This window comes from Drosophila albomicans, chromosome 3 (assembly GCF_009650485.2).
Source record: "Drosophila albomicans strain 15112-1751.03 chromosome 3, ASM965048v2, whole genome shotgun sequence".
NCBI classification, from domain to species: Eukaryota; Metazoa; Arthropoda; class Insecta; order Diptera; family Drosophilidae; genus Drosophila; species Drosophila albomicans.
Window position 1 is genome coordinate 28,130,314 of NC_047629.2, and position 24,338 is coordinate 28,154,651.

The 24,338-nt window shown below is 36.7% G+C and overlaps 4 protein-coding genes across 6 annotated transcripts; 3 read left to right on the plus strand and 1 right to left on the minus strand.

Moving 5' to 3' along the window:
• The first annotated feature begins 8,215 nt into the window (after positions 1 to 8,215).
• Positions 8,216 to 10,847, plus strand: LOC117569632 (prostatic acid phosphatase). The gene is made up of 5 exons (XM_034250871.2): positions 8,216 to 8,745; positions 9,420 to 9,503; positions 9,563 to 9,721; positions 9,785 to 10,312; positions 10,505 to 10,847. The coding sequence occupies exons 1-5, from the start codon at positions 8,446 to 8,448 to the stop codon at positions 10,694 to 10,696; spliced, it is 1,263 nt and encodes a 420-aa protein (XP_034106762.1). The 5' UTR covers positions 8,216 to 8,445; the 3' UTR covers positions 10,697 to 10,847.
• A 304-nt stretch (positions 10,848 to 11,151) lies between these two features.
• Positions 11,152 to 13,932, plus strand: LOC117569633 (lysosomal acid phosphatase). Its single transcript, XM_034250872.2, has 5 exons — positions 11,152 to 11,355; positions 12,499 to 12,597; positions 12,663 to 12,746; positions 12,813 to 12,971; positions 13,043 to 13,932. Exons 1-5 carry the CDS (start codon positions 11,227 to 11,229, stop codon positions 13,748 to 13,750), a joined length of 1,179 nt encoding a protein of 392 aa, XP_034106763.1. The 5' UTR covers positions 11,152 to 11,226; the 3' UTR covers positions 13,751 to 13,932.
• A 210-nt stretch (positions 13,933 to 14,142) lies between these two features.
• LOC117569631 (mitochondrial 2-oxodicarboxylate carrier-like) lies at positions 14,143 to 15,256 on the minus strand. The gene has a single exon (XM_034250869.2). The coding sequence runs from the start codon at positions 15,150 to 15,152 to the stop codon at positions 14,235 to 14,237; it is 918 nt and encodes a 305-aa protein (XP_034106760.1). The 5' UTR covers positions 15,153 to 15,256; the 3' UTR covers positions 14,143 to 14,234.
• Positions 15,257 to 16,944: 1,688 nt separating this feature from the next.
• Positions 16,945 to 23,198, plus strand: LOC117570763 (venom acid phosphatase Acph-1). 3 transcript variants are annotated; one of them, XM_034252595.2, is made up of 6 exons: positions 16,945 to 16,960; positions 17,572 to 18,042; positions 20,737 to 20,835; positions 21,261 to 21,344; positions 21,545 to 21,703; positions 22,306 to 23,198. In XM_034252595.2, the coding sequence occupies exons 2-6, from the start codon at positions 17,884 to 17,886 to the stop codon at positions 23,014 to 23,016; spliced, it is 1,212 nt and encodes a 403-aa protein (XP_034108486.1). In that variant the 5' UTR covers positions 16,945 to 16,960; positions 17,572 to 17,883; the 3' UTR covers positions 23,017 to 23,198. The 3 variants fall into 3 exon arrangements, with proteins under 3 accessions (XP_034108486.1, XP_051861299.1, XP_051861300.1); XM_052005339.1 differs by having other exon boundaries at positions 16,951 to 17,450; XM_052005340.1 differs by lacking the exons at positions 16,945 to 16,960; positions 17,572 to 18,042 and adding an exon at positions 18,648 to 18,770.
• The last annotated feature ends 1,140 nt before the right edge of the window (positions 23,199 to 24,338 follow it).

Sequence of the window (24,338 nt, forward strand, 5' to 3'; positions counted from 1 at the left end):
GTGGCATTAGTCAGCTGGCTAAAAGGCCATGAAAGGGCAGCCAAATAAAAGAGAGTTGTGTTGTAGTCGTAGTTGAAATCTTGGGAGCCAAGTCAAGACATACGAGTGCTTTACGTATAAGAGTCATGAGCGGTTACCAATTAGTGTTTATGGCAGCATTAATCATCGAATTGTTATTTGCTGAGAATTGCCAAAGAAGTGAGAGGATACAAATATTATAGTAAAGTTAGTAGTCAGTAACAAAATAATGTATGTGGCTAATTCTCTGAAAAAAAAATTGAATCAATTTTAAACATTATTCTTATAGCTTTGGATTAGCACTATATTTCGAGAAAAGATTATTTTGAGGAACTTTTTCTTTCTTATGATAAATTACAAAAATTTTTTATTTTTTTTGTTTTGAGTACGAATTTGTTCCTTTTTGCAATTATGTTAAAACAGAATAATAATTCCAAAATTATTAGTAGCTCTAATTAAATTGCTAATAGAGAGCTATAACATTATTCTTTACTCAATATATACTTTTTTACTTCAGATAGTATCGCATTAACGATAATTATGACGCATATTTGATTTAAATAAATTCAATTTCACATAATTAAAAAAAAAAACATAAATAATAGAGAATACTAATAGAAAAATGTGGTGGCATGTGTTTTATTTCGATACCAAACATACATATTATATGAATGTAATAACATATTTACAAATAAACAAAGCATTTACAGATCATTGGTTAATTAAGAAAGTAAAATGTTTTAATAAGATTACAACAAGCAAACCAATTTCTCAAATTATGATTATTAGATTATTATTATCTGCAAAACTGCTTACCTTAATCTGTGTAACAATTGAAGATGCTGTTTTCTTCGGTTGTAAGCAGCAAACCGTTGAATCAACTTTAGCGAGCCAAAAACCATTCAAGCCAAAAGGCAGACAAGAGCCTTTGGCTACATCAACGTATTGGATAATGGACATATTGGGCCGTTTGAATGGAGAGCCAAGCCTCTTAGCAAAGTCAGCTCAAGTGGCCGAGATACACTTGACTCGATTTTGCATAAATGCCACGTAAAATTCGTAGCTGAAATGCAGTAACAGCAACAGCAGCAGCAGCAGCTAAGAGACTCTAAGGGCGGGATTCATCGTTAGGCTCACCGCAAATGGTCCACTTAACGCTCGACTAGGCACAAGGTCGGCAAAATCAACAAAAGCTGCGATGCTGCGATGCTGAGATGCGCTGCGGACCTCGATAATTGGGGCCGCAAAAGCCCCAGGGATAGGCGCAAGTCGAGGGAGGGATTTTGTAAGAAGATGGCCAGGTTTGGTTGGTTGGTTATGTTAGTTGCTTTGGTTTCGCCAGCACTTCATCAGCGGGGCAATTGAAGCGTGTGGCTGAGGCTGGACTCAGGTTTAGGTTTTTTTTTTTTTTTTTTGCAGGCTGGCTGGGCCCTAAATTACGTTTAGTGGGTTAATAAAATGCCAAGCACTTTATGCAAATTGAATTAAATGGAGCTCAGCTTGGCTCAGCTCAGGATCTGGCTCGTTTGCTTCACTTCCGACAGGAGAAGCGAAAGCGGTTGTGAAAAGTAACTCTCACTCTTCCTTTTTCTATCTATCTCTCAGTGTATGTCTCTCAACAAAAGCTACATTTAATGCATTATTTATAAAGGATTAGCACAGAGAGCAACTGTCATGCATCCCAAACGGAAGATGGCAAAAACAGGAAGGAAAAACCTTTGCCTAACGAGAATTACTAATTGCCCCCATTCCTCCCCCTAAACTGTGTGTCTGTGTGTATGTCTCCATTGTTGTTGTTTTTAATTATATGCATTATGAGACGCTCATTAACAAAGCAAATGAAGAAAGTCAAATGTGCAAGCCATCCAAATGTGACAGACATCCAAAAAGAGAAAGAGCGAGAGAGAGGGAGAGAGAGAGAGAGAGACAAGCTCTCACACGGCCAACGAACCTCAAACCTTTCAGACACCTGTACAACTGTCTTGTGTAAACATCATTTAAATTTATAAAACCACAACAACCAACACAGCAACATCAACACCAACAACAATAATAATAATAATCATAATAATAAGAGAGCTGCACCACAGAACACGGTGACAATTAGCCAGCCAGTCTGGAGATGATCTCGTGAGATTATGCAACCAATCGATTATCCATTAAAAAAATTCAATTACTGATAATAATAAGCAATAAGCAGACTTATTAACGAATATATTTAACTTCATAACTAACATATTCTCACATAATATCCCAGGGATCTCTTAAAATTGTTTACCTTTTTATCGGAATTTATATATTATTGCAAACAAACTTTTTTATATTTAATAATAGTGAAATGTAACAAAATAGTAATGCTTAACATTATTCTAGATATATTTAATGCGCCTTAAATAGTTTATTGAATATTAATTTAATCCCAATTTTTTTCTTTTAAATTATATTATTATATACTAATGTTACACTATATTAATGTTACAATATAATAAATAAATAAAATAATAAATAAATTAAATTGAATTGAAATTTTAAGTATGTTGCTTTCGTTTACAATTTGTAAGTATTTCTTTGAAGCTTTGAAAGTATGGAATTTATTCCTATACAGACTTGGCTTATAACATTAATGATGTGCTCATCTCTAATTCACACAAAAATAATGCACCTACACACATAAATGTTTGTTTGTAGTCGAATGCAAAGGAGTATGTTGAAAATCTCTGCGCGTGTGTGTATCTGAAATGAAAGGAAAGTCCTTTTTATGTAGAACTGTTGCTGTTGCTGGTATAAAATGAAAATATACGCCCCGACATTTTACATAATTAACTGACAATGAGTTTATGTACATATGAGTATTCGTATTTATGTACGTACATATGTATGTATGTAGTGTGCACTCAGTATTCACTCGCACTCATATTCTCATATATGAACACATACTCGTTAAACAGAGCCGTGTTGGACGGTTAAAGGTTTGCCAAGAGTCAGCAAAGAGTGATAGAGTCTGAGAGAGAGAGAGAGAGAGAGTGAGAGAGATAGGGAGAGCAAATTCCCAGAGGACTTAAGTTAATTATCACATTTTTTACACACAATTTTACTTTGCATTGATGCGTTGTCGTTGTTGTTGTTGATGTGGCTGCTGGAAAAGGCGTGGCTAGGGCAATCATTAAAGCGCAATTATGTGTATAATTTGTTGTAATTTGCTGTGAAGCACATGATACAAGCGCGATTAACCTGTGCCAAAAAGTTAAATCAACTCATTAATTTGAGATTATATTTTACCAGCCTCTGGCAGGCTTCTCAGTCTATCACATTAAGAGTGACAGACGAATACATAAATATTCTTCGCCATGCATAGTAATCTCAATGAAATTTTCCATTATTATATAGGGTATATTTCATATTTTAATAAACAAAATTATAGAAAATGCTAAAGAATTATTATCAAATGCAGAAAGACAACTTTGTTACAACCATTTTTCAAATTATGCATTGCTTTATTAATAGGTTATATGTTGTTAATCAAAAATTCAATATATCGATTATTTTAATATATGTAAGTGTTATACAAATGAGCTGGTCACACTGAAACTTCCTCTTTCCTTTCCATCCTTCTTTCCTTTTGATCTTAATCTGCTGCAGTTGAAAATAATATATTAAAATATTAAAAATATAAATATTAAAAATGAAATACGTTTCTTCTTATTTGGGAATACTAAGTTAAATAGAACATATGTATATTGACAATTTATTTTTCTTTATTTAAAAAGGTAATTAAATAATAAGATTATCTATGGAAATTCCCGTAATAAACCTTGAATAGAATATTGTCATATAATTAGAATCAAAATTTACTATTTACGCAAACAAAGTTTTGTTATTGGCCACTATCTGACCTCACCTAGTGCGAATTTAAAGCGCGTGGCTGATATGGCTGCTTGTGCAAAGCTATCAGTATTGTAGGGTGTTCGTGGAACGATTTACAACATGACTTTCACTTTAATTGACGGCACTGCGCCATTTGCAGTTAGCGCTCAAAAAAACAAACAAACAAATAAAATTATTTTCACAAACATGTTCGTGAGTATTTGCTGTTTGCTTTTGGGAAATGCGAATAAAAATAGGAACGACTCATAAGTGGGCTGACCACGTGCTAAGCTGCCATTGAATGCACATAAAATGTGTAGAAACAAGGAAATGTGGGGAAAATGTTGGGCATTAAGCAAACAATCAAATGGCCAAAAAGCAAGGATCTTCGAACATGACATTAATATTTATCAGGCATGCAATTACGATTAGAGTCGAGTCGAGTCGAGTAGAGCAACCATCGTGTTTACCCGACAACGGTTGATGGCGAGATGAGAGCGCCAAAAAACATGCTAGCCAAATTGTCAGACAAAACGTTGCGATTGCCCCAGACAAAATTTATTGATTCGACGCATTGAAATAGTTCTCAACGGAGCCATTTCAAAGATTTGTACGACAAATTGAACGCCAGTTTCAATTTTTTTCTTTTGCTTTTTTTTTGTTTTTTGCTCATGTCTTTTCGCTGAAATAGCTGAAAATTCTAACAGACGCGCATAAAATTTCGAACACGCGTTGCTAAATACCCATACAACACACACACTGACATTTGGCTGGGCTATAAAGTGGGCGTGGCAGCGGCTATTCAATGAGACAAAGCGCGCCTCGATTCGGATGTGGGGATTAGGGTCGCGTCTCCTTTTCTCTTTTCTCTTTTTATTTTCAGTTTTTTTTTTGGTAATTGTGTTTAAGAGGGGGCGTCAACGGGGAGGAGTGGCAGGTTGAGCTGCTGTGTGTTGTCGCCTAAACGATAAAGCAATGACAAAAGTCACATCGAGTAGCGATTAAAGTTCAATTGGCGTGGCTGGCGATTGTTGACCAAAAAAAAAGAGGAAACAAAAGGAAAGAGAAAAGTTTATTTCTAGCTAATAAAATAAAATGTAACTTTAATGCAAAACAATTAAGTTGTATTCAAAACTTTTTTATTTAATTTGCTTACCATTTTTTTTTAATGGTTTTCAATTTTTATATGCGTATAACTTGTCAAGCTGCCAAAAAGTTAGCAGAACACAAGTTAAATAATAAAATATACAAATTAAAAAAAAAAATGTTTTATACGGATACATGCTTATATACAATAATAATATTCTTCATTAAAATTGCCTTAAAATATCAAAGTATTGAATACAACTTGAATGCTAAATAATCACTATTATGTCCACATGATATAAATCTCAAGTTTGGTCTGAATGAGTTTTCTTATAAAGTTATTGTACTTGCTTGTACTGGAACAGTTCGATTACTTAAGAAATCTAAAATGTACAAAAAAATGCATACTATTTTAATGGTAATTTACTTAATATATCAAAATATCCATACATATTTATTTTCAATTTTCGTGCACACTTCCATCGATTCCAAATCAGAATTAAATTATTGTGGTTGTAATTTTGTTTAAATCACTCACTAGACAATAAATGAAAACCAAGTTTGTTTCTGTGATTTATGTTTGAAATTACGTTTTTATATATTCAATTGATTTCTAATCACTTCAATCTGCACAAACATGTTTATTTAAATTTTTGTATACATTTCTTAAAAAAATTTAAAAATAAAAGTATTTTTTTTGGTTTCACACAAAAACTATAAATATTTCATTGCACATTTCCCTTATTTCCGGTATTTCACATTTTCATTTAACTTGATGAATTTAGTTTACTTAATGATTAATTCAACTTTCAGTTTCCTTCTATTATTTGAATAGTTTGTTTCTCCATTGGGGCTGTTGATAGGAAATTCCTACGTTGCTGTCAAATTCTTATCGCCTTTTTAGCTGACGCAATTCAAATGGCAATTTCATAGTTTGTTGATCTACTGATCTGTTAGGTGATCCCCGCTGTTTTTTCGATTTATATGTATGCTTCAAATGAGTACTTATATTCAGGTATTCTGGCAATTATCAAGCTATATAAACTATACGATTAAACCAGACTCAATTCTAAGTTCAAGTCTACAGACACTTGACGTGAGCTGTCGCCAGTGTCTATGTCACCAATTCGAGTTATTCAGAGCAATTTTGTATTTTTTTTTCCTTCAACAGCTAATTGCATATTTCGGAAGTTCTACTACGTTCATATAAAGACATTGAGGCTGACAGATTGTAACGGTTCTATGCATTAATTAGCCATTAGGTGAACGGCAAGAAGCAATGAGGCGAGGGAGGGAGTCTATTAGCAAGAAGTGTAGGTAATTCCAAAAAATACAATTCAAGAGCTTCTCGAAATTGGAGTGTTAAAAAGCCAACCGGCTAACCCTGTTGCTGTTGATTAACCACTGCCAAAAAAACACAACCAAATTGTTAAAGAATCAAGCAAGTAAGAAAGATACATCGAGTGTGCTCGACTGTGAGATACTTGTTTCAATACTAATTTTTATTAAAAACAAAAAGGTGCAGTTTCTATTGTATACCAAAAAACCGATAAATTACTAATTAATTACTATACCAAATATACCAAATTATTACTCAGAAAAAATACAAAAAATTACCGAAGGCTATATTTGGCATTATTATATTATGTTAAAAATATGTAATTGAGCGTTAAATATACCAGATTGTCAATCAACGCAATTAAGCTGCGGTCGGATATGTCTTCTTATACACTACAAGTAGAAGATATAAAAAAGAATGCCACACTTAAACCTATTAACGACTATAAAATACATTCTACAAAGTTGTTACCACTGAACTAATCGCGCTGAAATTGTAACGAGTTTATCTAATAGTTTTATGTGAGCTCTTGTAGTATCTAAACTTCTATATATGACTTTTGTAAAGAGCAACTAGAGGTCTCATATATTATTCATTTGTTTGCCAGAGCGTCTAATTGTTATGGCAGCCACAAAAAAGCCAAACAACTTGTTTAAACAATGTACAAACCGAAATACAACACAAATAATTATGACTCTAGCCCAGTGTCAATAGACTACGAGAGCACAACAAAAAATGTGTACAGCCAAATAATTAGTGCAAAATATCACAAGTTTATTTCATGTTTTTTTTTTTTTTTAGCTGTCAGCATTATTCTGATTGTTGTACTTGAATTTCGGCGTGAAGAGAGCAATGTGTGTTAACGCACAAAATTATAAATCTATTAAGCAGTTAATATTTTTGTGACTTGGGAAAAAATTCGTACCTATTTTGTCTTGTGTCTATTTTAAGCGCTAATTAAGTAACTTGACTTGTATTTTCACTTTCGCTAAGCTTAATACTAATATTATGAAAAATCTTCATAAGACTCAGAGATAAATTTTATAGCTGAAGATAAAGTCTGTGTGTCTTGATGAATCTCTTAATAAAAAGTAAGTACATTAATAAAAATTTCAATTTCGAGGGTTTTGCAGTATTTTTCAGTTTTACTCCATTATATGAAATGCATGTAGTATTTTACTTTAAGATCGATACTTGATTTATTCTTGCGGAAATGTGATAAGTGGAACAATGTGCTTCAGAAGTACACGGAATGCTTCATGATTCACATTAATAAACAACAATAATTTGCAAGCAAATCAATTTCCCACCCTCAAGATGAATATGTGTGATTGTTCCGAAACATCATTATAATAATTTGCATTCATTTGCTAACTAAAATCTCACCATAAAAATATAATATAATCGACGCAGTAAAATCGATTTAATCTGGTACAGCTAAAAAGTTATTTTCGAATAGATGTACTATATAATGAACAAAGATTTTAAATTGCAGTAATTGAATTAACAACAATGCGTTTGTTGGAAATCCAAAAAAGATATGCGAAACTGGTTAAGGCTAAAAATAGAGCAGAGTAACATTTTTGAATTTGATTTTGATTTGATTCGCGACTGAGACCAGTAACTAAAATAATTGTAGATTACCAATTAATTGTGTCGGCTTCACTGGAAAGTCAGCTGGGCTCTCGCACTCACACCCATGTTAATGATCGTGTTCGTGCTCGTATTTGCGCTCGTATTTACAGTTAGCGCCCCGTCAACTGACGCAACACAACGACAAACAGACGAATGATCAACAACAGCAACAGCAACAATAACAGCAATAAGCGTAGCAACAAGCGTAACAACAATGTAATCGGCCGTTGATTTATCTCGTTTTAAGTTCTCCGCATCCACTTGTCTAGGTTTTATTTGAGTCTCAGCAGCGCTGGCAAAAACACATGCCAATCACAAACGCTCCCCGCGAATCGAAATCGTTGACAATTTCACATTACACGCGAATAACAAATCGCAAAATCCAAAATCTCGTTTTACAATACTTACGACTTTGCGTTTATTTTTGGCTTCCGCAAAAAGTATTGTTTGTGTGTTCGATTTTGGCGTGAATCTCGGGATATATAAGGGACAACAGCTTCAACATGATATTCGGTCGCTGCACGCGTAAACAATTGCTCACAATGAGTGCTCTGGCCGCTGGTGCTGTCCTCGCAATCGTTGCCATCAGCGTCTTCAGTCAAGTGGAGTCCAAAGAGCCGCCATGGGCAGCGCATCGGGCGGCTACCAAGTGCTTCAAGACGCGGCCAAACACAACAAACTCCACACTCGAATTGGTGCACATTGTGTTCAGGCATGGCATACGCACTCCTGTTGACACCTTCCCCAGGGATCCCTACGTCAAGGATAACTTTAAGCCCACCGGCTGGGGGCATGTCACAAATGTGAGTAGCAGAGTGAAGACAGTCAAAGAATCGACAAATTAAAATCGACAAATTTAAATTAGGAATCTGATAGTAAAGATAAGACAAATTGACAAATCTAAACCACAGACAAAAACTGTAAAATAAAATTAACACAAAATATCGACAAATTTAAATTAGAGATCAGATCGTAAAGAGAAACCAAAATTAAACAAATTTATATCGGTGAGCAAAAATTCCAAAACCCTTTCAAAATGAATTATATCAGTTCTCATTTTATTTGCTTAACTAAATTTGTATCAGTAATTGTTATTTAAGTAACCGTATTTCATTATTTTTAATTTCATTTTTCAAATGGCATTTTCAATTATTTTTTTTATTTTGCTTACTAAATTTTGTATTCAATTGAAGTTCTCGCTGCACTGAAAAAGAATTTTGCTACCATTTACATTTTTGTAGAACAATTTTTCATGTTTAAAGAACATTTGAATAGATGTGTTAAGTAAACAAGTTTCTTTAAAAAAAATCTTGCCATAATGGTAGCTGCATTCAAGAAAACTTCTTATAAAATACACATTCACATAGTACAAAATTATAGATTTTGAAATATCAATCAAATTATCGCAATTATCAAGTAATAGTAATAACAATTAATTACTCAAAATAAATGTTTTTTTAAATCAACCCTCGTGCAGCGCGGCAAAAAGGAGCTTTTCGATATGGGACGCTGGCTGCATCGTCGCTATGGCGACTTCATGGGACCTTTCTATAGACCAGACGTAAGTAAGACATTGTGTGCAGAGCCTGTTCGATATTAATTCCGACATTGTTCTGCCAGAGATTGCATGCTCAAGCCACAGCATCGCCTCGAGCTCTGATGTCACTGCAAACCACATTGGCGAGCATGTTTGAGCCGCGTGGCACGGCGATGGAATGGAATCGACAGCTTAACTGGCAGCCCATACCCATTGTATCTGAGCCCCTCGAACAGGATTCGGTAAGCGTAAGCCTCAATTACTTGCAAAACAGAGTAAAACAAAGGGCCTATTATTTTATGCAGCTGTTGTTGGTGCGAACACCATGTCCACGTTACTTTGAGGCGCGTGATGAGGTATTCAAGTTGCCTGAAGTGATTGCCGAGCAGGCGCCCTTCGCCGATATGCTCAGCGAGCTGTCGAACTTGACCGGCATGCCCATGCGGAATGCCGAGGACGTCAATTCGCTGTACATCACACTGCTGGCCGAGCAGGAGTTTGGCTATAAGCTGCCCGTCTGGGCCAAGGATTATTTCCCCAAACGCATGCAGTTTCTGGCCGAGCAGAGCTACGTCTACAATGCGTATACGCCCGAGATGCAAAAGATCAAGGGTGGCCCGTTTCTGCGCAAAATGTACGATGAAATGCTGGCCAAAGAGGCGGGTACTTTGAGGCCCAAAGATCGCGGCATGTTCATCTACACGGGCCACGACTGGACCGTGGGCAATATACTTTCTGCTCTGGGCATTTGGAAGCGTCAAATGCCACGCTTCGCTGTGATGGCCATCTTCGAGACGCATCAGAATCGACAGACGGGCGAATACTATGTAGAGGTAGGGGAAATTACAATTATTATTATATATTTCTTAAATTTTATATATCATAACTTCCATTCCAAAATCACAACTTATTTTACAAAAGTGATCCTAAAGTCTTTTTCCTTCTTATCGTTCAAAGTTAAGAGAATTTTAGTTGCAATGTTGCATTGTCAAATTTTATTGTAATTGAGCTTTCTTTGTTTATAGATCTTTCTCCGTAACGACGAATTTGGTTGCTTGGAGCAGCTGAAGCTGGCTGACTGCGAACTGCAGTGTCCACTGCATCGTCTCATCGAGCTGAGTGAAGCGGTGCTTCCAAATGAACCTCTGGAGCAACGTTGTCGCGCTCGAAGCCCTGATTTCGTGGAACCCCCGCCACGACCAATTGATCAGCAGTAAATTATTATTATTACTACAATGATATTATTGATATATATGTATGTATGTTAGACATGTTAAACAATTTGTGGCTTATACTCAGACAAAAGTCAGTATTAGAAAGTAGCTGCTAACCGCGATTTCGTGGGAAAAGAATCAAAATAAAATAAACATTAAAATCTTTGTGTTTATTGCTTCTTTTTTTTTTGGCAGGTAATTCGCTTATTGTCAGTAAATTCTATGGGCTCAAACGAATTATATTTAATTTTGTGTGTTATTAAAGCACCGTTTTATTTTGTTGTCATCTTTTTTTATTTCTTTATGCGCATCATCATCGTCATCATCATCATTGCGAAAGAGATGAACGCAATCTCACACTCGCATTCGCATCGCAAAGATAACGCAAACACAGAAAGTATATATTCTCAATTCTCTCGAATTTGTTCTACATATTCGCGACTTAAAAGCAGCTCGATCTCTATCCGCACAGTCACTAGACGCCTGAGTCTCAACGCAGTTGGAAGTACGCGCAATTGAACGCTCCAAACAAAATGTTTGCCAAGCAAATCGTCGGGCTATTGCTTTGCCTTGGCTGTTACCTGCTCGTCAGCGGTGGCATTGTCAAGGACTCGCAGGACGAGCAGCCTAATTCAGATTCTACGCTGGAACTTGTGACTTTGGTAAATAAAAATTAAAAATTAAAAAAAATGTGCCAAATTTAATGTGATTCAACAATAATTTCACACAATCACTAGACCAGAAAATGATGCAAATTGTGTGTTTTCGGCTTTTGAGTTTGCTTAAGTAATCTGTTCAATTTCGCAATTAAGGGCATCTGATTAATGCAAGTGAAGCTACAGCGCAATTTATTATTTTAATTTCGAATGTTACTATAGAGCATGAGAAACTGAACTTTCTGCGTGTATTCTGATTAATGTGCTACGTAATAACATGTCATTAAATATAATTTATTTATATGCAACGGAGAGTGTAAGTGACTAGTGACTCCCAAAATTCAGATATAATAAATTGTGAAACAAAAATTTGCCACATGTTCTTAATATAGATACATGACTGCTTCGCGTGGACCGATGATAATAAAAAGTTTATCTCCACCTCAAGCCAACAACCTATTGCTAAAGATTACTTCCTCTGTAGTCTCATATATTTCGTAAGCAGCAAGTCAATAGTAAACGCCATTCACTTGCCATAAGTAAAGGGTATTTAATAGGCGAATTCAAGAACACATTTCAAAATGTTTAACAAATTTGAACTTTAACTAGACCAGTTTAAACCACACTGCGTATACTTAACAAAGCGCCAACCAAGTTGAACATTAATTATGCCGACGAAACCGGTACAAACTCAACAAATGCCAGTTTAACATTTGCTGCAAATAACGATGTGTGCAATGCAATAAACTAATAATATTAATGGGATACTAAAACAATTAAAAATTTGCTATACGCGATTTGCTTGACTAGCTGAGACCCTGCAGCAAGTTCTAAAGAATTAAACATTTAAAGTTAAATTTGCATAGATATAATACGTGTTTCATTAGCTGGGATTTCTATATCTTTTGCAATCAATAACATATAATTCACATTTTAATTTAATTATTTATAAACATAATAATGATTGTAGTAGGTAGATAGACGGCATAAATTCAACTGTGTTCATCATTTGATAATTGCAATTCTATTTTATTGCACTAACAAAGAGCTATAATATTAAGTTAATTAGAGTTTGTGTATAATTAAAAACCACAGTTTTTTGATTAATGTATGCACTATAATTATTCAACGTGAATGTTATTTCAACAGCTCTTTCGACATGGACCACGCACACCTGTGAACACATATCCAAAGGATCCATACTTGAACGAAACATACGAACCCTATGGCTGGGGTCAATTAACCAATGTGAGTCAGTGGAATACTTAGTTAAATTATTGTATTTATATAATATATATTTGTGCAATCAACAGGGTGGCAAATTGGAGCTCTACAAGATTGGAAAGCAGCTGCGCAAACGTTATAGACAATTCCTGCCTGCCTACTATCGCCCGGATGTAGGTTTAATTAACATATAAATTAAAGTTAAATTTGTGACTAATCGATATTCAAACAATTGACAGACGGTGCACGCACAATCCACAGAATCATCACGCACCATGGCATCACTGCAGATGGTGTTGGCCGGCATGTTCCCGCCGGAGAATACGCCCATGGAGTGGAACAAGAAGCTGAACTGGCAGCCCATTCCAATTGTGACCGAGCCAGAGAAAACTGACCTTGTAAGGATGCAGCATGCCACCCTCTTATTAATTTATGGCAATTCACTTCAATAAATTTCATTTATTCACAGCGTTTGCGACAGAAGGTTCCCTGTCCCCGCTACTACGAGGCAGTTTGGGAGGTAATGCACACACCAGAAGTTGTTGCTTTGCACGAGGCGAACGCACAACTGATGAAGGAACTGCATGAGTTGACGGGCTTCAATGTCACATATTCGCATCATGTTACCGATATCTACATCTCGCTGCAAACTCAGCTGGCTTATGGTCTGGAGGTTCCAGAATGGGCCAAGGACTATTTCCCGGAGAAGATGCGACCGCTGGCAACTAAATCCTACACCTATGATGCTTATACGGATGAGATGAAAAAACTTAAGGGCGGCTATTTTCTGGCCGATCTTTACAAGCAGCTGCAGGCAAAGATCGCTGGAGAACTGAAGCCAGCCGATAGAAAATTCTTTATTTACTGCGCCCACGATTGGACCGTGGCAAATGTGTTGAGTGCTCTGGATGTGTGGGGCACACAGATGCCTCGCTTCTCGGCGCTCATTGCTTTTGAGTTGCACAAGCGCAAAGATACCGGCGAGTATTTTGTGGAAATCTACTTCCAAAACGATCCCAGCAAGGAGCCAAAGCTACTCCAAGTTCCTGGCTGCGATAAGCAGTGTCCCGTTGCCAAGCTGGTGGAGCTTTCCAAAAACGTTCTGCCCGATGCTCCCTACGAGCAGATGTGTGTGGCCAAGGGCACCAGCGATGGCACCATTATTACCTATCACTAGTGTGAAACGCTTTCAGTCCAATCCAATAGTATTAACTGTGTTTAGTCTAACTATATGTCTATCTACTCTAAACTCTTTATAGTCTAAAGATTACTGTCTACACAAATCTGTATAGTTTAAATATATTTCTGTCCACACTAAATTATTTACTTGTATTAAAACTACTTTTTTACTTGTTTTAAGTCGGTTGACTTGTATGGCTATGAAACACCCAAGAAATCGATCTGTACCATATGTAGACTACAGAAAACTTTTCCACTAGAATTTCACTTCTGAGTGCCCCATTAGACCTTAAACCACAAAGGTTGATGTCTAAGCTAATCACAAAATTTGGCCAGAGGTTTGACAGTTGGGTATTTTCGTGTCAACTTCCTAAGGAACTATACGCTTGATTTGTACTCTGAATTTTATTGACTGTGTTCATCTGGACTCATTCTCTGATCATACTCGGACATAGGTGAATGATTGTAAAAATACGAATTTACTATGAATAGTTCGCCAATAGATATTCGTAGACATAATCGAAAGTAAGCAGCATAATTGCACCACCGGGACCCAGGCGCATCACCTTAGGCAACAGACCCTTGTAGAGACCACGGATGCCTTCCTCGCGATAAACGATGCCTATGGTTCGGAAGGTGCCCTCGTATTTGATCTCATTGGGCACTGGCTGTGGTCCCTGGATGCGAGACTTGGCTACATCGAAGGGTGTATTGAAAAGGCAGCCCAAAGTGCCCGCCGTGAAGCCAATGATAATCTTCCGCACAAACTCCCACGACGCATTCTCCGACTTTGGCACCATGTTCTTCACCGTGTGATAGAAACCGAAGTAGACCGTATTGAATACGCCATTGCGTCCAACTGTGGCAGTTACACCCTTCAGCAGTCCCCGCTTTCCGAAGCCCTCGCTTTTGATGATTTCCCGAGCCACCGAGTACGAGGTTCGCAGTTTTTTTTTACGATCCGCTTGCTGCGTCACCTTCACCACCTCAAAGGGATTCACTACGAAGGCCTCCAGTACGCCAGCCGTCATGCCAGCCAGCGAAAACGAGAGCGGAGTTGGTTTCGCTGAGCCAAACTGAAAGAAATGTCGCGTCTGCTCGAACACCAAAAACTTAATGGCTCGCTTTGGGGTCTCAGCCAAAATGGGTGGAAGCAGACCCTTCCAGAACGATAGAATTCCCTCCTGACGGTACATCTTTGCGAAACAGTCCAGCACCCCATTGTAAATTACTTCAGATGAACCTGCAGATGGTTTGGCTTGGAGTTGCATGCGTGTCTTGACCACGTCCAATGGCTGCATGAGACACACCTCAAGGAATCCGGCGGATGCGCCAGAGAGCACTTGGAAAGCAGCTTGCTTACCGGGGGATATGTCCTGGGAATATTTCAAGGTGTTCATGTTTGGCTATTGAATCGGAAAAAACGGATTAAAATTTATAATTTCAAAGGGTGAGCATTGCTTTTTGTTGTAAAGTTAAAAACAAATAGAATAAATATTTATTTAATCATATTTCATAAGTGTCGAATAGAGTTATACATGTTAGACTAAGCTAACTAAGTTTAATAATTTAATATTGCCCAAAAATATAACTAATTTGTAATTTTTTAAATATAATTTAAATTAGAAACAGTAAAAGCTTAGTAATGAATTAATGTAGACAATTGGTTGATACAAATTTAATTCAATTTAATTGTAACTCTTCTATATACTACAAAAATTGTATGAATAAACTTATTTAGAGCTGTTAGATTTCGACTATAAATTGACACAATATTATTGGCTGGAGCTCTTAATTCATTGCAATCGTAACTCTTCCATATCGCTTAAATATATGTTATATACATATATATCTAATATACTTAAATTAACTATAGATTAACATCAAGCGAGTATTATATAAATGCTCTACCTCGTTATGAGTGTTGTGTGATTGATTTGCACGCTACTAAATTAACCTATGCCAATCTGAAAACTAGTGTGCGTGTAGTATTTACTGCTATCTGCCGTATTTGAAGGTGGTTTGAATAGTTCTTAACAGCACTGTACATGCGTCATGTCAATATTTATATCCATTCAACAATCATAACAAATGCTTTTTTGCAGACTGTTTGATAAGCCATGAAGATTAGATAACTAGAATGTTTGAGCACCACATAACTAATATGTTTTTTTTTGCGAAAATAGAATAAAATGATAAAAATTATCAAAAAAATAAATAAAATGTAAAAGGTATTGAATTATACATTTATTTAATATATACAATTTAGATTTGCGTACTAAAATAAGAAAGTTCAGATTACAATGCTTTTTTGATTAAAATTAAAGGGAATTAGTTGATGTGGAATTACTGAAGCTAATAAATAAATGCGATGCGACCTCAGTAAACTTATTTGTAAATACATTTTTCGGTTGCCTAATTTACATTGGAATGAGTAGAAAATTATACAAATTTAAAAAGTTCGTCTTTATATGTTTTGGGTACTTAAATTTTGAAATTCTATATTTTACTATTAATTTACTGATAATATATATTCAAATTCTATTTTTTAAAACTCATTTATTTCTGATACTCCCCTTTTGAAACTATTGTAAAATGAAAGCTTCACAGATCTAATAAAACTTACTGTGCACTTATTGCAAGCCAGGCAGTTGGAGTTGGTAGCTTTCCACGTGTTAAATTGAAATGAAGTAATTAGTAATATATGTATGTATATTAAGTATACGCAAGCCGTTTAAGGACAGCAACAACTTCCGTGCATTATAAAGTGACATGTAAATTTAAATTCGGCAATTTAACAACGTTGACAGCAATTAAAGGCAACAAGCAAAAACAAACTTGCATAATAAGTAATTAGCATAAGTTCGATAAACAAACAATCCACCTGGCAAGATTTATTGGCCGAGAATTCGGTGACGAATTTCTTTGGTCATAAATTCGGGCAGCTCCGAAGAAGACCGCAGATGTGATTTCCAATGTGATTGTGTGGCTTTTATTGTGCTTGTGTGTGTGTATATGTTTATTTGTTAGTGTGTTTGTTATAAATGTAAATGTTGATATGTAAAGCGTGAGCGAGATTTAAAATGCTTCAAATGTTGGGGCATTGTTGTGGCTGCTGCTCAATGTACGATCAGTTGTGGACAGCACAACACACAATAGACCGACTCGACAACACTAGCAACAACGACAACAACAATAACTACTAAAAGTAACAATCACAATCGGAATAAAAATAATATAATTGTCAGAATCGTCGGCGAAACGGTGACGAAAGCATTTGGCGATAATGAAACGATAAAAGACACATATGTTTCTCTCTATGAGGTTTGGACAACGTTGCGTGGGCTTTGACTTTGTCTGCTGTGCGAATTGAGACAGTACGGCGTAAGAGCTCTGCCGAACAGCTGACAACTATCCGTTGTTCGTCGCCCGCAATCGTTATCCGTCATTATCCGGTTATCCGTTATCGAGTTGTTCGCTTATCTCCGCTCACGGTTTGTCGAAAATTGAAAATATTACGCGTCTCATCAAGCAACAATGTCAGTTCAGTTTGTCAAAGCCAAACATATTGTAAAACCATATTTCTTATTGTCTTTGCATTGGATGATAACAGAAATATAAGACAAATAGAGCTCGAAAACTCGTATTCAAATGCTGATGAAAGAAAGGCGCCCTCAAAACCCGTTCCCATCGTCTTGGTAAATTAACAACAATACCTTTTGTTTTTAATTTTCAATTTGTTAATTTGCTAATTTTTGTTGTTGCTGTTGTTGGTGTTGGGTTTGTTGTTGCTTTTGCTGATTCTTGTTTTATGAGCAGCATAATTAAAGACGCCGAATAACACAAAAAACGCAAAAAAGCCAAAAAATCAAATACGAAAGAAACAAAATAAAAATAACAAACAATATAAAAGTTGTCTGTGCGTCTTCTGAACTGTGTTTTGTGGTTGTTCGGACCGTGTCAACGTTCCCGCTCCGCTATTAGCGCTCCGAACTCAGCAAATTTATATACAAAAACAATAATAAAAAAAAAAAACAAAAACAATAACCGCGAGACCCCCCTCGGCCCCAAAATCCGAAGCCCAATCCCAATCTCAAGCACCGGCTAAATCATATAAAGCGGGTCTACAAAATGCCGCGTTCGCATTTCACTAGAAGGCATTGTCTAGCGATGACGGGCGGATTAATTGCATTGGCGCTGCTGATCTTGTGCCTCACACACACCACGGTGATCACGGGTAAAATTACCGATCCCGGCACCGATGAGTCTACCCTTGAGCTGTTGCATGTGGTAAGTCTATGAGCCGACGAACAACGAACGGTGAATTACGAACTGCGAACGACTGCAAATCAAATCAGCTGTGTTTATCACACTGTGCAGCATGAATTGCGTTTAGAATGCAAGCTAAGCGTGTTGGCTAAAGCGGCTAAACAAGTGAATAAAATAGTGATGCTTAACGTGCGAGAAAGTATTGAAAAACGATCAGAGATTGATCTAATTTATTCTATTCCACATACATTTATAATGTGTTACAAAAATTTTGAAAGTTTAATGTAGAATATTCAAAGAGTGTTCAGTGTATAATGCAATTCTGATAGACTTTGATTGTACACTGAGAATGCTTGTAACTTCTTCGAGTAGTCATCACATTTCGTATTTAATTTAATTAAAAAATCAGCTGATTGGACTGTTAACTTTGTAAACTTGACATTGGCAAGTCAATGCCATTTACATAGTATGAATGATAAAATAAAAATACATACTTTTGATAGTACACCAAGTAATTTATACGCTGTTCATGTCAGCACTTTTGTTTTGCTGATTGTGTAGCGGAGTGTAGCGTAGCATTTAATTATTGCATGACATTATATTAATTTAGTACGTTGCGGGCAGTGGCAATAGTCGTATGTCGAACGATAAGAGAGCTACATATGTACGAATGAGAATTCCCATTAAATATGTATCTTCGGGACAGAAAGTGAGGGTGATCCATGAACTACATTCGACCCAGTTAGAAGGTGGGTAAATTTGCACACATTCGATAAGCATAACATATCGAAGCTAACGGCAAACAAAAACTGACAGAGTGACATGTGAAGTGTGCTTTGAAATATTAGCAGCTGCTTTAATTGAGATTAAACACAATGCAAAAGCCAGCATTCTAATTATAGAACATATTAAGTATAGACTGTTGAGTAATATAATGACGACTTGAACACGACTCAATGTACATTCAACTCAAATATTTATATGCATGTAATGTGTGATTATCCCAAAGGTATTCCCCAGTGCAAATCTATCTGTCAAGTTGGAGATAAATTTCCCAGTATCTCTTTAATCATTCATGAAGTAGAAACTTTCCCTAACTATGCCTGATAGTGATTTTCAGGTTATAAATAAGCTGACACACTTTTTCAAGGACAAGTCTAAAAAGGTAATCATAAAGTAATTGAACTTGACTTTGTCAGATAAGAGCTTAAACGCAAATAGATAAAGATTTATATCAGTTGAAAAACATAGAAATAAAGATAGGGTCTTATTGTAAAACACTTCTTTATTCAACAATTTTGCATATATTGTCAATGTCATTTCCTTATTACAACAACTTAACGATAAATCTGTAATACGCGTCATCCACGTCAAACAGCGATGCGAAACAAAGGCAAACAGATTTAAAACCGGCTACAAACGCGCTTAATTACAATTTAAGATACTCGTTTCACCAGATCACAAGAAAAAAGAAATAAAACCAGTCTAGCGATGTATTTCAAATGGTCAGTCCACAAATTGCGACGCACTTTTATTACATAAATGTAGATTTGAATTTTTTTTGTACAAACTAAAATCTAAATATTGATGCACTGGCGACTTAGTTAGCTGATAGTTTAGTCTAGTTCAGGGCTGGCGACCTTCAGACGAGGTGAGGCTGGAAACTGAAAGCTGAGAGCTGTGAGGTTTTCTTATCAGCAAATTGTCCACGCGCGATTCAAATCGAATCGCAATTGCTGCTGGAAATACTTCCGCAAATCTTTTTAATTGTAATGTAGCCAAAACGTGCATGACCACAGCAAAGTTTCCCTGTGGTTGATGTTGCTGTTGTCGTAGCTGCGTCTCTGGCTGTTGTTGTTGCAGCTGCGCTTCTAGCTATTGTTGTAGTTCTGCCTCTTTCTAGTGTTTGGAGATCGCTGCGGGTGTTGGAAGCACATGCTTGAGTGACTGCCTCGCCTTCTCTCTGCCTTTCCTTCTTTCACGCAAACGTGTTCTCGTTTTTGCTTATCAGAGTCGCGTGCGAGTTTTAAATTTGTCATTCTCATTGTTCTCGTTGTTCTTGTAATTGTTTTTGCCGTTGTCGTTTTGCTTTTCATTTTCGTTGAGTCATTAGACAATGACCAGACACCCACATTAAAGCATCTATGACTTCAAAAACCGAAATAAGATGAGATTATGTTGAATTTAGATTTATTTAAGAAAGCTGTACATTTTACTTTTTAAAACTTTTTTCTAATATTACAGCAAAAATGCCTTTGAATGTTTATTTTTATATACTTTTTACGAATTTATCTTATTTGGCATTTGGTAACTTATCCAGTAAAGTTTTGATGATGAAAAATTACTCGCTCCTTGTCTAGCTAAATATAAAGTATACGTATGTATTATCATATGTTATTTGATACTGTGAAATACAAAAATACTAAAATATACAGTATTTGGTATAACGATATACTGTTAAATTGGAAACATACCAGATTGACAAATAAAACAACTAACTAATATACTATAATATAAAATATACTATATAAAATATTTGCCGAAATGAATCGAGTTATAAATATCATAATCATATAACACATGCAACATATATTTTTGTATCATTATTTTATGTTAAACATTGCGCTACTTGAAGCTAGAGCCATTGCATTGAACTAATTAAAGCAAGCAAATCTGGTCACTAACACTGCATAAATTTTCTCAAACATTTTGCAGGTTTTCCGACATGGGCCACGCACACCGGCGGACACATATCCAAGGGATCCCTATGTAAATGAAACCTACTATCCATTTGGCTGGGGACAAGTAACAAATGTGAGTGGAAAACAAGTTGCAGCACAACTTTTGCCCAAAAAATCGCAAATAAAAACAAAAAAGAGAACCTACGAGTTTTCTCGTTCAACCCAAAAACCGCAGCAGCAAAGCATTTAAATAAATTGAAATGCAAATGTTTGTCGTGCATAAGCGGAGGAGGAAGATGGCTTGATGTTTCTGCCTTTGCCTCTTCCGCTGTTTCAGAGTCTTCTTTTGCTTCTGCTGTGTACATGTGTGTGTGTGTGTTGCATTAACATATACACATGCATATGTTTATGCAATTGCAAAAATGCAAGGCATTTATTATTTTATAACGTTGCTATATAAGTCCCGTTCTCTCTGTATTTCGTTCTCTGTTGCTGTGAATTCTCCGGCTGTTGTCTCACGTGCCATCCGCCCACGCCATGTAATAAATCAACGCTCAGAATGGCAAACGCGAGCTGTTCAACATTGGGAGCTGGCTGCGTAAGCGTTATGGCAAATTTCTGGCACCCTACTACAGTCCCGATGTGAGTAACCCAACGCTAACGAACCACCAGATACCCGTTCTCGTTTCCAGTCGCACGGACGAACGGACGCACGGACGAACGGACGGGTGTCTGATAGTGCGGACGTTTACAAATTGCAAAGCTCAAGCGCGCTTGCCTCATCACTCAATTCTACGTCTTTTTCGCTATCTTTCTCTCTCTCTCTCTCTTTCTCTTCACAGTTGTTGCACGCACAGGCAACGGGCGTGCCACGCACACACATGACCATGCAAACGGTTTTGGCCAGCTTCTTTCCACCGAAAGGCACGGCCATGGAATGGAACAGCAAATACAATTGGCAGCCCATTCCAGTGTTCTCACAGGAGCTGAACGAGGATACGGTACGTCAATGCCATCAATAATGATGCCATCATCATCACTTCAAATTGATTTATACCTTATTTCGTCTTGTCCCCTCGCACTGACCGACTTAAGATCTAATTCCATTTCACATTTGTCTACAAACAAACTAAGAAACTAATTCAAGCCGTAAATCCAAATGATTAATTTCAAATTAAATGTATTTATTGTATTTATTGTATGTACAATTTAATGTGCCTTAAGTGTAAATTGGCATTTCTTTTATGATTTAAAACAACTTACGTTTTATACTTTTTTCCAAATAACCTTAATTTAATTAATAATGTGCAGAATTAAATTTTAATATTGCATCATTATGAAACCACACAATTAACTACTCATGTATATTTTTTTATAAAACGAATTACTCATTTATTTTTTCCAAATTCATTATAAAAAGTTTTAGAACCACAAATTTAATTCGAAGCAGAATTCCTTTAAATCCCTTCATATCCATTAATTGGATTTTAATTAAAATGCCAATAAATTAAATTTAGAAGAGATGGCAGTTAGTATACAAAATGTGAAATGCCAATGAAAACAAGAATATTTACAACTAATTACGCTTCTGTTCCTTTCACAGTTGTTGCTCGTTCGCACACCCTGCCCTCGATACTATGAGGCACTGCATGAGGTATACGAACTGCCTGAAGTTAAGGCTGAAATTGCACCATATTTGGATATGTACAAGGAGCTGGCCTCCCACACTGGACTCAGTTTCAAAGAACCCGAGGATGTGCAGTCCCTATATCTCACTTTGCTGGCCGAGCAGGAATGGGGACTAGACTTACCCGATTGGACTAAGGAATACTTTCCCGAGAAGATGCAGTTCCTAACCGAGCAGAGTTATGTGTATAATGTGTACACGCCCGAAATGCAAAAGATAAAGGCGGGTCCGTTCCTCAAGAAGATGTTCGATGAAATGCAACAGAAGCGTAATGCCACATTGAAGCCCGATAAACGGAAGCTGTTCATTTATACTGGTCACGATTCGACAGTGGTCAATGTGCTGTCTGGCCTCAAGATCTGGGAACGTCAATTGCCACGTTACTCGGTGATGGCACTGTTCGAGCTGCACAAGAACAAAGACACCGGCGATTACTGGGTGGAGATCTATTTCCGCAATAATCCTAAGGCGCCGGCTCAAAAGTTGACTGTGCCCGGCTGTGATTTCCAGTGTCCGTTGGATAAGCTGCTGGAGTTGGCCAAGGATGTGGTGCCCACCGAGGCAGATGCCAATCGTTGTGATGCCCAAAATCAACAGTTCACAGAGCCACCACTACGCGGACCTTAGATATAAAATGTATTAGATGATAGGAACCATATGTCACTTTCTTCTGGAATCTTACAGGTGCTACAAACACAAAACTCAGGGAGCTTAAAGTTTAGTTAAGTCAACAACTAGTTTTTAGTCTAGCAATACAATGCAAAAACTTATTAAAGATCAAGTCGCAATTGTCCTTCATCCAGTGTTTGAGTTCGCGCCAGGCAACCATAGAGGCGGGCAGGCTCATGTGGCAGCCAAGTTGGCTCATTTCCGCTTGTGGCGCCGCCATTGCCCAATAGGCCGCTTCCGTTCTGCCTTTTTCCAGCTCCGCAAACAACTTCCGCACTTCTATAGCCTGCTCTCTACTTCGCTTCTCCCCTTTCCCTCTGTGAGCTTGTGTGTCTCTGTCTGAATCTCGCCCGCCCTTTGGCTTTGCTCATTTTTGCCAAGAGGTGACATTTTTCGCATTGCGGTTTACCATAAACTATTTCATTGGGGAGTTGTTGTCTGTGTACATTAGCAGAGCTCCCAGCTCTATGCTCCAAGCCTGAAGTTGCCATAACCTTCGCACTCCCCACTCTCCACTTCCCATCCAACTTCCCATTGTTTACTCGTGTGCGTTGCCCATCTGTCTCTCTCGTGGAGCAACGAGTTCGCTCTTCTCCGTTTTTCGGTTTGTTTTTTGCACATATCTGTAAACTTTATTTGTCAACGGGACGCATATGCTGTGGTTGCTTGCCAAAAAAAAAAGACAAAAAAACAAATGGAATAAAATAAAAATAAAATAAAGGATTCATATTCTGTAGCTCGTTCGTAGTCGTTATTGTTGTGTTGTCTGTTGTCTGTTTGTTGTTGCGTTTAATTTCGCTTAATTTGATTTTGGTGGCACTATAAGGCAGAGTACATAAAGGAAGTAGACGCAATGCCAGACAAATCTGCATATTCATATATGTATATGTATGTAGCTGTCTCTTGTGACTAACGACATGTCTGTTTAACTTTAGCTGTATTTGGACTCCATATTAATATTACAGAAAATATATGTTATCTTGACTGTAACGTAAAAGTCAAATTTTTCTGGTTTAACTTATTTCCTGTAGCGCACATAAATTTGATTAACTTTTTTCACGTTTTTCAGCCTAAAAGCATGCAACGAAAATATAAACAAGCTAAATGAATAAAGCAGTTGTCCTCAAACTGTAATTCTTTGAAATAGCTCTGGGTTTGAGTCGCTGCTAGACTAAGTTTTATTTACAATTTTCTATTACAATTGACTTGCCTAAATTTTTAATGGAAATCTGATTGGAAAGCGGTATTATGCAACACAGACCTGCTTATTAAATTTGTTA

What these genes read in the sequence shown, in the direction of transcription:
- LOC117569632 (XM_034250871.2), top strand. Translation starts at nt 8,446, where the DNA reads ATGATATTCGGTCGCTGCACGCGTAAACAATTGCTCACAATGAGTGCT. An exon ending in GCTGGGGGCATGTCACAAAT is followed by an intron (nt 8,746 to 9,419) that starts GTGAGTAGCAGA and finishes ACCCTCGTGCAG; the next exon opens with CGCGGCAAAAAGGAGCTTTT. An exon ending in GACCTTTCTATAGACCAGAC is followed by an intron (nt 9,504 to 9,562) that starts GTAAGTAAGACA and finishes TTGTTCTGCCAG; the next exon opens with AGATTGCATGCTCAAGCCAC.
- LOC117569633 (XM_034250872.2), top strand. Translation starts at nt 11,227, where the DNA reads ATGTTTGCCAAGCAAATCGTCGGGCTATTGCTTTGCCTTGGCTGTTAC. An exon ending in CGCTGGAACTTGTGACTTTG is followed by an intron (nt 11,356 to 12,498) that starts GTAAATAAAAAT and finishes TTATTTCAACAG; the next exon opens with CTCTTTCGACATGGACCACG. An exon ending in CTGCCTACTATCGCCCGGAT is followed by an intron (nt 12,747 to 12,812) that starts GTAGGTTTAATT and finishes AACAATTGACAG; the next exon opens with ACGGTGCACGCACAATCCAC.
- LOC117569631 (XM_034250869.2), bottom strand. Translation starts at nt 15,152, where the DNA reads ATGAACACCTTGAAATATTCCCAGGACATATCCCCCGGTAAGCAAGCT.
- LOC117570763 (XM_034252595.2), top strand. Translation starts at nt 17,884, where the DNA reads ATGCCGCGTTCGCATTTCACTAGAAGGCATTGTCTAGCGATGACGGGC. An exon ending in CCCTTGAGCTGTTGCATGTG is followed by an intron (nt 18,043 to 20,736) that starts GTAAGTCTATGA and finishes AACATTTTGCAG; the next exon opens with GTTTTCCGACATGGGCCACG. An exon ending in CACCCTACTACAGTCCCGAT is followed by an intron (nt 21,345 to 21,544) that starts GTGAGTAACCCA and finishes TTCTCTTCACAG; the next exon opens with TTGTTGCACGCACAGGCAAC.